The 15334-nt window shown below is 35.7% G+C and overlaps 1 protein-coding gene across 2 annotated transcripts in view; it reads left to right on the top strand.

The window, feature by feature from the left end:
* AK5 (adenylate kinase 5) overlaps positions 1-15334 on the top strand; it is a 99335-nt gene that overhangs the window by 79830 nt on the left and 4171 nt on the right. For both annotated transcript variants that reach the window (XM_070939446.1, XM_070939445.1), the window contains 3 exons: positions 7413-7570; positions 8115-8231; positions 13851-14033. In XM_070939446.1, the coding sequence (XP_070795547.1) occupies positions 7413-7570; positions 8115-8231; positions 13851-14033 (458 nt within the window). The remainder of the gene's footprint in view (positions 1-7412; positions 7571-8114; positions 8232-13850; positions 14034-15334) is intronic.

Genomic DNA, 15334 nt, shown 5'->3' with positions numbered 1-15334 from the left:
TTCTCCAGAGAAATTAATATATTCTACTGAATGCAAAGAAAATTTTTTCCAGATCATTTCCGAGGGGCTTCCATGACGCTTTTGGAAATAACCAGCAGAGTATTTGGAAAGGTCTTTGTTTAAAACCTGAAGTAGTTTGTCTGACTAGTTTGTTTGAAAGAACAGGTTGCTGTGCACAAGTCTGTTCAGAAAATGTTCCCGTCTTTCGGCTGCTGCTTTTCCAATTCTTAAGAGATCAGGAACTGAAGCAGTCAATAATGACTCAGAGGCAACAGCTATGCTTTAAAAAGTAGTCTATAAATGACAATACCTCACAATAACTAGCACACTGGAAAACATGGAGATTCAGTGCTCCATTAATGTAGTTTATTTTATTATATTTTATTTATATCCCTCCTTTATTGTTTTTTTTAAATAAATAACTCGGTGGAAAAGATACCTAATACTCCTCCTTTCTCTGATTTATACCTGCATGTAAAAAAGGCACTGTATCAAAGAGAAAAATGTTGGTGCTTTGTCCTCATCCCTAAATAAAATGCTTGTAATAGTAATAAAGTCACACTAGATGACTTTACCAGATGAGAGTACAAAATAAAGATCAACTTTTGTAATTAATTCCATCTTTCCTCTTCAGTGAATATGAGTGCCAGGAATTGTAGTACTATGCCAAGAAAATTCAGGTAAAAGATAGCATCACTTTAACTCTAAGTGAAAACCCTACTCGTCTTGATTGCATCCAAGCTGAGAAATGTGAGCAGAATACAATGCTAGTTCGAATTTTTAGACATGATCCTATTTATTTTTTTTAGTGTAAAGATAATTTTCCCCATTGTACTTTCTAAACAAATGCGAGGGGAAAAAATTGTCTCTGTAAATGTAATTATATAGATTACAAAAATGCCAAGACAAAGCTTTTGCACAGCATAGGATTTGTTAATATCTTTACTTTTTTAGCTGCATAAATCTATCCTCAAGGTGTTTATGCTCATTTAGTCTTAAAATCAAGGACTGGCGGATTGAAAGAAAAATAATGTCAAATGATGATAGAAAACTGGATTTTTTTTGCACAGATAGCTGCTGCTTATGAAAAGGGCAGATGGATGGTGAATAAGTAGAACTTTATTTGGTTAATGGGGTTATGTGAAAGTTGTCCCTATTTTCACCACAGAGCCATCTCCCAGGGCCATGTCTTTATATTTGCTTTATTGATTGCAGCATATGTTTTGAAAGATGACTTAGGTTTTAAAAAAGCATTGGGATATATAGTCTCTGAATTTGCCTTTATTCCCCAATCAGAAAAAGCAGTTTCTGTAAGGGTGATAAAAAATGAATAGAGTGACAGAAGGGAAAGCATTAATGCTATTCTCTTTCCCTATCCTGTCTTTTTTAAACAAATATATAGAATTCTGAATCCACATCCATTTTTTTTTTCATATGGCTGCAATTCCTCTTATTCAGGGTACTAGGCTGAAAAAGCATATAGTAGTACATTACTGAAGGTCTTAATCCAAAAGAGTTTCTTCCTGACCAGAGATACAAAAAAATAATTCACACTAAATCAAAGCTAGTTCAAGTCCTAATTGAAGGCCCTAAGAGTGAAGACAAGAAAGAGTTTAGGCAACAAAGATGAGTACACTATGAAGGCCTATCAGGTAGCCATTGTCCAAGTGTCCCTAGCAATAAAGACCAACCAAAGCCGGAATCTATGCAAATAGTATTATGTGATCCACTATGAAATTATATTGGTGTAACAATCACTGCCTGCTGCTTTTACAGGAAAAAGAAGAAATTTAATTTTTCCTTTAAAAAAAAAATAGAACGTAAGTTTTTAATTTATTGTTAACCAGTGTTTTCTGTCAAGAATTTGGATGGGATACAAATCTAAACTGAACTTTCCTTATTGTTTAAGAAAAGATATCAACATCAAGAATACACATCAGTATTTTTTTTTCTTCATGCCCAGGCAATAGATATTTTTTTCAGCCAATTTGAAAATAAAGTATTTATTGCCTAGGTTTTAGGAATTCTTAGAAGTTTTGCTGTTATAAGGTATTTTTTTTAAGTTTTAAAATTACTATTTGCATTTTATTCTTTCTATAATGGTCTATCACCATAATAAAAATTCAATTTGATGTGACTGTTACAAGTTAAGTGCAAACAAGTTAGTTTCTAAAGAGCTGAAAGAGTCCAAATTCAGGATCATATTGACAACAGCAACTCACACCCTTGATTTTTTTTTCCAAAATAACTTTATTAAACATTATAAATGACAGCAATAAAACTCAATGAAAACAACAAAAGATACAAATAACATTTATAGAAAGAATTGGGGTAAAACAGAAAAAAGGGGGGAAAGGAAAAAAAAAGTAACTTCCCCCTTCATTCCAGAAGGTAAAATAATTTTAATAGTTTATTGCTGTCTCTAAATAAACCACAATCTCTCTTTTCCCCAATATTCTCTTAGATAAGTAAAACAAAGTCCAATTGCTACATCAATCATTCTCTGTCAGCAAAAGTTTACTACGACTAACCAAATACACTATTTTTTTTTCCTTTTAACCCTGGTTGAAAAAACCAAAAATAATTTAAAATTAAAATTATTCTTAACCCTGTTAAAAATGACTCAGAAGCACTTTTCTACTCAACTGCATTTCAAAGCGAAAATCCTTCAGAACGTTAATGGATTTCTTTTTATCAATGTAAAATTTATCCATTTTTGTCACTTCTAAAGAAGTCCTTCTAAATCTTAGCAGAGCTGTTTTGAATATTCAGAAGAGAAACAAAAAGTCCAAATCAATTTCCTGATTTAATATTTGTTCATCTCCATTAGGGAATGAGTCATCTCCTCAGATTTATTTGTATTAAATTCAAATTCAAATTAATTTCATGGCTATTCATTCTAGCATATTTATTGCTTCCAACTTTATTAGAAAAACTTTACTCTGACAATGTTAGCAAGCATGTTATCCATTCTGTTGAAAAACCTCACTAAAAGATAATCAAAGATTTCTGTTGTATTTTTTTTTATCTTCGGGATCGAGTATCCAGTCTTAAAGATTTCCTTATCATTAAATAAAGAAAAGCAATTTCCATTTTCCCATGAGAAAATATCTTCTAAATAATTCTAAGTCAAATATATACATAACTAATAAATAAACAAACAAACTAAGTAACTATAATTCTAAATCCTTCTGGCTCCTATTCCATAATTAACTTTCCAAAAACTATACAATCCATACTCTTTTGTGACATAAGGAGATGGAAACTTACAAGATGAATACAGTAAAATTTTTGCCACTAAAAAGAATCAATCTCTCCAAAATGCAAAAAAAGAAAATCCAAAAAAAGTAATTTAAGATATAAGTCAAGTTTAACATTTGTAAAGGATGCTTTGGGAGTGTGATCTTGATGTAATCCCAAATTCAGCCACTTCATCATAAATTAATTGTAAAAACAGTAGTTTTCCCTGCCTACTCATGAGGAAAACCTGTCCAAAATCAAGTGGATGATCTTGACCAGGGGTATCAAACTTGAGTCGTCATGGCATCATCATGTGATGTATCATGACTTTTTCCCCCTTTCCTAAATGGGTGTGGGCTTGGCCAGTGCGTGAAGCATCTGGCCCGTGGCCGTGAGTTTGGCATCCCTGATCTTGACAATAGAAAAACACTGGCTTGAAGTCAGGGGCAATTCTCCTCACAAAAGCTATCTTGCTAGCCAGTGAAAATGTGGTAGAATGTAGTTGTTTGCAAGTAATCTATAATGTGGAAAGTTATGAGAAGGCTATTTTTAATGATATCAATGTGGTAGTTGTTAAAACATAATTTTGTAATTGTCAGTTGTGAAAGATCAGATCCACACATGAAGGTTAAATTAAAGTGATTTATTGCTATTCACACCTGTGCACAGGATTATTCTCAACTAACAGTTAGCACCTGCTAGGAATTAGGTAAGGGTCAACAGAATTCAAGAGGGGTTGGGCTTAGCTCCCTTGTGGCTAGGTGGAGATTCTAGGTTGATCTCTCTTTGAACTCCACCCTCCCACCCCAGATTCTTCCACTCCTTCCACTCTATAATAATATGGTAAAACATTAAAGAACAACATTGCCTGTCCCAGAATCTTGAGAAGGACTCAACAGTCTAATAACATGGGTGACCATGCCACAAACTGTAATAATAATAATACAGAATTTCAGATATCCTGTTACATATGTATTGAGGAAGGATAATTTTGTTTGCAGGATAATCCTTTTTCTGCTTATGTGTCCTCTGATCCTGTTCGTACATATTTGGAACTGGTTCCTGATGGATTTCAGTAAAGCTTTTAATTACAAAATTTCAGCTTTTATTGTTTAGTTTTGCAATTTTACTGGATTATTACAGGGAGCATTAATAATGACACCTTTGGATAGATTCTCTAGGTTTGATACAACCTAGAGAAAATATATGCCTATGCCTGCTGATTTGTCTCTTGAAAGGAAATTTAAACAGTAAAAAATCATCTTTTCCCCCCCTATTCTTTGACCTGAAAGATCTCTGAACTAATTAATTAAGATGAAAAGCTTTACATATGGAAGGAGGAACTCATTTGTACTAATAGGTTTAGAACCAGAGATTCACATTCTAATCACCTGGACATATCTTTGTTATCAGTTAAGAAAACAGCCTCTTAACTAGTTCACAGAGAGGTCATGAGCTACAGACTGAAAAAAATGTTTCCTTAGGAACCTAGGAGATAAATTGAATTCAAAAGGAGATAAACAATCCACTCTGAGTTCTCATGAAGATGCATGAAGAATCATTGTGAAGTGACATACCTACGTATATCTCCTTAAAAATTGTTTTGTTTTTTTTTTTAAAAAACCCTCTCTTTGGAATTTTGGGAGCTTGTAGCTATTTTAGGGGGTGCCTTATTGGTTGCCAAGTGCCAACACTTGCTCTACATCAGAGTTTCCCAAACCTGGTCCCTTTAAGATGTGTGGACTTTAACTCCCATAATTCCCCATCCAGAATGGAAGTTCTAGAAGTTGAAGTCCGTGCATTTTTAACTAGCTAAGGTTGGGAGACCCTACTCTGTACCATTTCTCTTAACACTTCTCACTTCTCAATAATTCTCTACACTTTTTTTCTGTTTAATTTTTTTTCTTCTTCTGAGAAAATGTCCAGTTTAATTCTTTGTATCACATGGGCATCCAACATTTTGGCTTGCCTGGACTGAATTGAGTGGAGAGGAATTGTCTTGAGCGATGTATACATATATATAATATAGTTAATTTACAGTATATAATATATCGCATAATAATATTAAAAGTTTACGATCTTATGGGGCCACATTACTGTCCAGGGCTGCATGCAGCTTATGGGTGACAGATTGGACATGCCAGTTGTATAATATTGATTAGAATACATTTAAATGTTACAAATTTGCATTTTCTATTTGGATGTTGCGCAAAGTCCTAATAGTTTTCAGTTCCTATTATTAATTACTAATTAACAATTTCCTTAAATGAGTTGGTAGGCTTAGATTTCAGACTTTATAATATTTAATTTAGGGAATAAAATTTAAACTTCAAAGGTTTGATGACACCCATTCAAGGATTCTTCTTGTTTCTGTAGCACTGTCTCTTTAAGAGTTGGTTCTCAGACTGTTAAGGCTTCCAGTAACTGTTGTGTAAATAATTCATAGCTACAGATTCCCCCTTTATCAAAGAAAAATCCTACCTATGTCCAGTGTGCTGAGGGGCTATAAAAAAAATAATAAACTCAGAAACCTCTGCCCAAGTGCATCCTAAAACATATTACTTATAAATTGAAAATTGTTTGGTAGAGTCCCTGTATCACCACTCCTTATATCTTTCCCAAAAGAATTTGGGGGAAAAAACCTTTCAGCTCAGGTACTTACCAGAGGTCTGATTCCCAGTCTTATTCATATGGTGGATGAATCATTCTCTAACTTGTTATTTTCATGCTATAAAGTTTTGGAATGGTATCATTTTAGGTGTAAAAAGTTAAAGGATTCCCCATCAGTCGTGTCCGACTCTAGGGCACAATGCTCATCTCCATTTCTTGAGGAGCCAGTTTTGTCTGAAGACAATTTCCATGGTCATGTGGCCACCATGACTATAAGTGAGAGGCGTACTGTGTTACTTTCTGGCTGAAGTGGTACCTATTAATCTATTTGCATTTGCGTGGTTTCAAACTGCTAGGTGGGCAGATGCTGGGGCAAATAATGGAAGCTCATCCCATTATGTGGAGCTCGGGTCTCGAACCCAGGCTGTCAGCTCTCCATCTGAGGGTCTTTAACGGGTGAGCCATCGCCCGTTTATTGTAGTCATACTTTAGGCATGGCATGGTTTCTTGTAAATCACACAGAGAGTTGGGTGGTTTAAAAATAAATGGATGGATGGATGGATGAATAAATATGGGTAATCTTAAATTACAATCATTCATTTAGTGTCTGTTCAAAGTTAACATCGCCATTGAAGAGAGTGACATGTCTGTTTATCACACTTATGACTGCTGTAGCAACCCCATGGACACGTGATCAAAATTCGGATGCTTGGCAATTGATTCATATTTATGATGGCTGCAATATCCTGGGGTCATGTGATCACCGTATGCAACATTCTGACAAGCAAAGTCAATGGGAAAGCCCAGGTTTATTTAACTAACTTAACAGCTGCAGTGATTCACTTAACAACTGTGGCAATAGAAGTCATAAAATGGGGCAAAACTCACTTAACAACTGTCTTGCTTAGCAACAGAAATTTTGGGCTCGATTATGGTTGAAAGCTGAGGACTGCTTGTATTCCATATACAATGGTAATTTGGACTGATGGTAATATATTTTGTAAAAACCATTTGTAAATTTTGTTTTCTACCTTCACTTTTAGTTAAGGTTGGATTAGGTTGGAAAAAGAATTTTCTTATAGGAAATTGGTCATTTTCTTTCTTCTCTTGCCTTTTTATTACATGGGTAGTTGATAAGTCATTGCGGCTTGTTTGGGAATTAATTTTTAACGAGCACCCTTAAAACTCTGCAGATAAGATTAGTTGGGCAATATTTCCATTTTAAAACCTATATTTATATCTATCTCTATCTATCTCTATCTATCCCTATCTATCTATCTATCTATCTATCTATCTATCTATCTATCTATTTTCATGGCTTCCCATCTCAGTCAATGACTGGGCCATTGTATATGAAAAACATTGATATAATAATAATTTAGAAATGAAAGAGACTTCATTATGGATTCTGCGCTGCTCAGTCTAGATATTATAATCTACTCCTACCACCATTTAATTGGTATGCTTTTGTGATGTTTAACTGATATCTCCTATGATCATTTTTGTCTATGATGAGTCAGTTATTCTCTCTCTAATTTGAGAATTTATACTTACTTATAAAGGTGGCCCAGGCTCTGGCAAAGCAACCCAGTGTGAGAAATTAGCACAAAAGTATGGATTCATGCATCTGTCTGTAGAAGATCTGATCCAAAATGAGACAGCATCTGGAAGGAGTAAGAGCATCAGAGATATAACCGAGAGTGATGAAATTTTATCAGGGGTAAGATATGATTCCAAAATTAGTATAATCTCTACAATGGGTATGTGTGTGGGAGGAGAGAAGGAAAAAGCTTGATTGGATAATATTAAAAATGTCTCCAGAAATTTGTTTGAAGAACAATATGTATTAACTCAAAACTACCTGTTATTTTTTAAAGAAAGCAAGGCAGTAAGTGAAGCCCAACAACATAGGCATCTTTGCTGCTCTCATTGAGACCTTTTTTAAAAAGCTCCTTCAATTGAATATATTTGCAAGACATATGCTTCGTAATGTGCTCCAGTACTTAAAATAATTAGCTCTCAAGGGAGCACTGCCTTTTCCCCACATTTTCTAGCATTTTCCTAGTTGTAAAATGTCTTAAGTTAAGAGTCAGTAATGATAGGAATTTTGGAGTGCCTTCAATAGGTAAATATGGTAAAATAGTATATGCTCATGAGTGCACAAGATACTTGGAATAAGAACATATTAGGTTATGTCTCATTCTAAGGCACTTCAGCTTTCAGACCAGATGTTAAACCAAACTATTTTGCATTCTTCAATTAAGGATATTGTCACGGAGCTCTTAAAAGAAGCTATACTTACCAATATGGAAAATTCGAAGGGATTCTTGATTGATGGCTATCCCCAAGAGATTCAACAAGGAGAACAGTTTGAGAATGAGGTGAGCAATCACATCGTGCAAAAGGAAGAGCTGAACGGTTGCTTGAATGCAAGATGTCCTTTCTTTCTCCAGGGAACCCTAAAAAAATGTTTGTTTGAAATCTTGAATCTATTGCCGAGTAACGTCGACAAGAGTGAATCAGATGGATAATCTCCCTAATTATAAGACATATTCCTGCTCTAATTCTATTTGCTCCTGTCCCGTGTTGTCTATTGAAAGGCTGACTTTTTCCATGAACTTCATAATCAACAAATATTACTTAGTTACATTGTTGTCAACTTGCAGGACTTAAAAAGCTGCATTTGCTGCATTTGCTGCATTTCTACTTTTGATGCAAGTAGAAAGTATCAAACTATACAAAGGATGAGTTTAAGAATGCCCTAATGCAGAAACAATTTTAAAATGCAACATAATTTCCACACATTATCTGTTGTCTTAGAAACATCAGAAGTGCCAAAACTATTAGGTGAAAATGACATATTTAATTCGCACATACTTTCAGTAACTGCACTTTCAGATTGCTTATTAAAATATTGGCATATTACTCTTCCCTGTAAAAAGATGCTCTGGAGCGTTAATTGCTAGGAAGATAGAATAGAGAGCATATTTCTAATTCCCTCTGAATAAATGATAGCATGAGAGCAATTAGTAAGGTTGGAACAGCATCACCATTTCAGCTAATATTATCCCTGCAGGACACCCAAAACAACTAAGTTGAACAGTGGGATCTTAGTCTAACAAACAAACAATGTGATCAGAACAAGAGCTAAAGTCACTGTGAAGTATTTGGAACTGAAATGGCCTAGGTGGAAAGGAAGGTTCTCTCCCATTTCCTAAAGGCAGAAGAATGTGGGCTAAACGTGACTTCTGAGCACAACTTTCAGTGGCTCAGGAACATCATAAGGTTAGGAATAGGGTTAGGGTGGGGTTAGGCTCCTCTCTCATGTACCTAGGGAATCCGTGTCAGTGATTGTAACAAGTGGAAGAGGTAGTTTCTTCTCAATGCTGACATGATCCCTTTACTTTATTAGCAGCCTAGCTATAGTACTTCGCCCTAATCAAGGATTCCAATCACTCTTCATGGATATACCCATACGAAGTGCATCACAGTAGTATGGGTAACCCTTGTGATATCTGATGACTTCAGAAACAGTTACAGATGACACCCTAGGCCACTGATGGCTAACCTTTTTGCCATCACATGCCAAAAGCGGGGGTCGTGTGGGGGTGTTGCGTGCATGTGTGCCCACACCCATAATTCAATGTTCCCTCCCCCCCCCAAGCATTTGCGTGCGACACCCCCCCACACACACTTCCCTCCACTTTTGGCACATGATGGCACAGTGGGCCCAGTAGGCCTGTTTTTCGCTCTCCCCAGGCTCCAGAGGCTTTCTTGGAGCCTGGGGAGGGCAAAAACAGCCTTCCCACCCCCTCCCCGGAGGCTCTCCGGAGGCCAGAAACAGTCTTTTTCCCGACATCCGGTGGGCCCGGAAGGCCCGAAAATCAGGTGGCCGGTGCGCACATGCGTGCTGGAGCTGAACTAGGACAATGCTTGTGTGCCCTCAGATATGGCTCCGCGTGCCACCTGTGGCACGCGTGCCATAGGTTCGCCATCACGGCCCTAGGCATAGTTTTGCAAAATGCATTTCTTGTCAGGGTAATCAACTGAATCCAGAAAAAGCTAGTGGTCAAAGAAGAGTTCCATTCTGTGAAAATGCCCTTTAGAGCAATTCCATTTAGAACAGACTGAACCCTAATCCTAAACCCTAATTTCCTACTGACTTAACGGCACATTTGCCTTGCACTTAATTGTCTTTCATTTGTTTAAATATGATGTTTTTTAAAGGGGATGTGTGTGTGCCCGCGTGTGTGTGAATCTAGCAAAGCTATTTCATTTTAAATGGAAATCTATGCATTGATTTCATACTGGTTGGTGCTCATGCATCCTGCCAACCTATGGTTTATTTAAGCATGTTTGATTAATAAGCAACAGTTGGCTGAGTTTGCAGAAAATGCTAGGTCAAAAATAAATTATATTTAGATTATCACAGATTACAAATAAAGATCATTCATCAAACCTATGGAATCTACATTACTATAATTTATATCACACTGTACTGAAGTTCAGCTACAATATAAGGTATTGATTTAAATAATAGATTATAACTAGACAATCACCTTGAGCTTTTAAAAAAGAATCTATTTAATTTCCACTTCTGGAAAACATTCAACTGTAAGTAAATGTGTAATTTAGACAATTTCTAACATGGTGTTTTTTTTAAAAAAAAAATTCTTTGCCTACTATACTTCCTTGTATAATTTTATTGCCATGACAGAGGCTTAACTATCAAAATGTCTCTTGGGATTAAGCTTCATACTTATTTGTTACTAAATATAAATAGACTTGCTGTGCATATAAACTTTGACATGGAATCTCAAGTGAATACAATCAAATTGGACAGATGGTCTCAAATGATTTTGCCGTTTGGATCAGTCAAACTGGAAATTAGGTTCAGTTTAAAGAATGACGTTCAAACATCTATTTTTAAAATCCCCACATATGTTGATGCTAGCAGCTGGTCTAGATGGTTTTTTTCCTCTTTTTTGTAGAGAGAAAAGCCTTAAGAAGTGGAAAATTACCTTAAGTCCTCCTTTATTCTTTCTCAGGCTGAATAATAATTGCCTGGATTTATTTCTACAAATTTGATTTTGATTTTTGATTTTATTGGATTTATATACCGCCCTACTCCCGAAGGCCTCAGGGCAGCGAACAGCCACAGAATAAAACACATAAATACAAAATTTAAAATAGAATAAAACGAATTAAATAATTTGGCTGAGACAAATTTAAAATACCCAATAATTTAAAAACGAAAATGCTAAATTGCCTCTAGTTATGAGGATACATTTCATAGGATATCAAAATGAGAGCAAATGGCTCTTGGCGCTCAAACCCACTGGAGACCACTATTTTAAAGGCTCCTGATGAAGAGCTGCTGTTCAGAACACTCATGGGCCATCTCCTATTCTCTCCTCTGGAGACCTTTGAATAATTTCTCTAGTCACCGTTCTTTCATTCTATGGAGTGGTTGCCATTTCTGCTCATTCACAGAGACATTTTCACTAAGCCATGCCTTAGCAGAAGCCCTCATTGCCATAAAGATCCTGAGTTGTTCTCAGGCACACAAAATTTAACCTTAATTCAAGTACAACCATTCTGCAAATAGATGGAGATAGTCATCTTTCTTAGCCCAAACTGCATTTTATGGACAGTCTCAAAAGAATGAATAATTTAGGGATTATCTGGCAACTCCAATCAATCTATGGCAACTGACTGTGGCTATATTGTATCTTCAACATAAAATCCTACTCTTATATTTCATAAATTTAATTTGCAATTTATGAAATACAAGAGAATGATTAAAGGTCATATAAAACAGTTGGCCTCCCAAAGTAGTTCTGGGTCTAACTTCTCCTGCCTTCCTAAAATTGTCAACCAACCTGAGGCTATAATGCAATGTAATTTTTTCTGCCCCTGTCACTACAACCTATTAACTGGAACTGAGAGAAGAGTTGGAAATATCATTTTTTTCTGGTGGAATTCTTGCATTGCAATGAAGGATGTTGGGACAATTTATTATTTTTTTTCTTTCTACCTCTCCAAGCAGTTTTTCTCTTTAGTATTGGGCATTGTCCTTATCTTTTTTTCTTTCCATTTCCTTTTTTCTTCTTTTGTTCTCCAGAGTCCCCACAATGCAACTATGAACTGAAAAAATAACTAAAATGTTTGCAGCGTTACAGTGTCTGGGCTTAGAGAACAAATCATTGTTTCACAATCTGAGATAATAATATAAAATTAATGATCTATTTTATTAATTAATGAAGACAAGGACAATGCCCAATACTAAAGAGAAAAACTGCTTGAAGAGGTAGAAAAATAAAACAAAACTGTCCCAACATCCTTCATTGCAAGAATTTCACCAGAAAAAATGATATTTCCAACATTGTATGTCTCCTAGCATCTTTAATTAATAAAGTTAATCATTAATTTTATATTGTTATTTGTGATTGAGAAACAATGCTTTGTTCTCTAAGTCTAGACCCTGTAGCGCTGCAAAGATTTAATTGTTTTTTCAGTTCATAGTTGCATTGCGGGAACTCTGGAGAACAAAAATAGAAACATGTGTTTCAGTAAAAGAATTTCCTCACTAAGATAGAATGTGTAGTTTTAATTTCTGGTATAGTGGTGCCGCCTTGTGTTGTGTATGAACATCATTAAGCTCTCCTCTCCAATATCACCTTGTAGTACTTACCTTTTTTTCTCCACCTCCCACCTTTTTTTGTTTGGATAGTTAAAATTTGGGGAGATACGTGTTTAAACTAATGATACTAAAAAGTTTTATATATCCTTTATTTAATAAAGATATTTGTTCATGGCAACATGTCTTAAGCAAAGTGAATGTCTCCTTCCCTATAGAGACAAAATCCAGAGAGGTTTTGTTTTTTTAAAAAAGTCAAACTAACTCAAGGAACAATTTGGCCTTGGTTGAACAATTTTTCAAAGAAAGTTTATAATCTCATCATGGAAAGACTTCTTTGTCTTGTCATGATTCACATGTTAAATAGCCACCAGAACCAGCCTTACAAGCAGCATTTAAAAGACTTTCTCCGTTATTATTGTTGTGTGTATATGAAATATTCTTGGAGGCATAGCAAACCTATAAAAATGGGAGTTTCATAATGTCACTTTTAAAAGATTTCCAACATTTCCAACCTTACTTTTGGGGTGACACCCAGAAATAAAACTTTGTGAAAAAGGAAAAAAGGCTTAAAACCCTTAAAGATTTTAAGGTTAAAACCCTTAAAGTTTAAACCCTAACCCTAACCCTTAAAGGGTTTTAAACATACAATCATATGTATAGAAGCTTTTGTTTATATAACTTGTATAAACAGGAGAAGCTTCCTTTGAGCTTCATGAGACTAGAATTAAACTGAATGACTGGGATTAGTTCTACTTCCTCAAAAAAACTTTTCTTTGTATCCCACACTTCTGTGTAAATATTTTTATATGACACCAAGAGATGCATACTAATATTGTTTAGTAAAATAAATACAGGATGGTAAAGCTATCTTATTATTATCACATATCAGTTTACCCTGCAACTTACGTTTATTCTGAAGCTAACATGAGATTGTAAACAATGACTTTAGGGCTCATGCCAGTGGTGGGTTGCCCCAGGTTCGGACTGGTTTGCAAGAACCGGTAGTAAAACCAGTGGGAGGCTCTGCCCACCGACCCCGACATCATCAGGGAGCTTCTGCGCATGCTACGTGCAAACCGGTAGTAAAGGTAAGTACAACCTACCCCTGGCTCACGCAATCATACATAAATCATCCTGAAACATATAGTTTTCTTGCTCCTTAAAAAAAAACTGTAGGTAAAGGCACAGGCAATAATTCTGTCTAAATCTTATGTACAAACCCATGTATTTGGTTATTGCTTTCTGTTCTTATTCCTATAAAGAAAGAAAATTATGCTGAACTAATTTAATCAGAAAGGGAACAGTTTTTTTAAAAAAGTGGAAAAACTGATGCCATTTCTTTTCTCCATTTCTTCAGATCGGTGAGCCCTCTCTGGTAATCTGCATGGATTGTTCTTCTAAGACTATGAGTAGTCGTCTTCTGCAAAGAAGTCAGTGCCTTGAGGATAATGTTGAAGCTATGATGAAATGCATCAAAGCTTACTATAAAACAGCTGAGCCACTAATTGCATATTACGAAAACAGAATCCCACTTTTTAAGGTATATTGCCTTGACTTTCTACTTGCTCTGTCTTCTGTTTATGTGGTAACATTTTAAAGAGATAATTCACTTGTGTCATAAATGTTCTGACGTAGTAAGTCCCCTCACTCAGTTTCTACTACTGAGAAGGAAGATACTATTTTTTTTTAAAGTCGCAAGATGCATGTTAGCCTATCCCTGTAAACAGCAAGGGAAAATCCAGGAAAGACTAAAAATTAAAGTGAATTATATTCTGCCTGATCGTTACATATAGATAAAGTGGCCAGAAACAAGGAGGAAAAAATCTAATGAAAAAAACATGTCACAGATAAACTATATTCTGGTAGAGAGAAATTCCCTGAGGAAAGCTCAGAAGACTAAATGTCTTGCAACATTATCCCGGGACATGCATATTTGCTTCATTTGTCAGATAAACTATGTTTGATTTAGATCCTTTTCTTTAGTCAGTTCTTTCACCTTCATATGTTGGCAGATCATGTTTTGGGATGACTGATTAGTTGGCCAGTGGCCATATTTTTATTCCTCAAACATCATAAAAGAACAGAAAGGTCGTTACATTCCTTTCTGCTTTCCGGTCTTGGAGTTGATGTCATGGTGGAGAAATAGGATTTATATCTGCCCCCAGGTGCCTGCTTTTCAACTGTGTCCCCCACCCCCCACCCCACAATATATGTGGGAAGTTAAAAGCAGAAAAGACCACAGAGCTCGAATGTAGTGCAGAAAGCAGCTCTGGTTTCTGGGGAGCCTCTCTAAGATTTCAAAATTCTCCCTTACACTTCTTTGGAATTAATACAATAGTTGCAACCCATAAGGAAGGATTAAAAAAAACAAGAACGTTGTTCTTGAAAAGAACATGAAAAGAGAGTGTTCTTCTGAATAACAGAATTGGAAGGGACTTTGGAGGTCTTCTAGTCCAACCCCCTGCTTAGCTAGGAAACCCTACACCACTTCAGACAAATGGTTATCCAATCTCTTCTTAAAAACTTCCAGTGTTGGAGCATTCACAACTTCTGGAGGCAAGTTGTTCCACTGATTAATTGTTCTGTCAGGAAATTTCTCCTTAGTTCTAAGTTGCTTCTTTCCTTGATTAGTTTCCATACATTGCTTCTTGTTCTACCCTTAGGTGCTTTGGAGAATAGCTTGACTCCCTCTTCTTTGTGGCAGCCCCTGAGATTTTGGAGCACTGCTATCATGGTTCCCCTAGTCCTTCTTTTCTTTAAACTACACATACCCAGTTCCTGCAACCATTCTTTATATGTTTTAGCCTCCAGTCTCCTAATCATCTTTGTTGCTCTTCTCTG

The sequence above is a fragment of the Pituophis catenifer genome, unplaced genomic scaffold, assembly GCF_029215685.1.
Source record: "Pituophis catenifer annectens isolate HBS135680 unplaced genomic scaffold, rPitCat1.0.hap2 SCAF_3, whole genome shotgun sequence".
Classification (NCBI taxonomy): Eukaryota; Metazoa; Chordata; class Lepidosauria; order Squamata; family Colubridae; genus Pituophis; species Pituophis catenifer.
The sequence above is the reverse complement of the archived record's forward strand: the minus strand, read 5'-3'. Positions and strand labels throughout refer to the sequence as shown.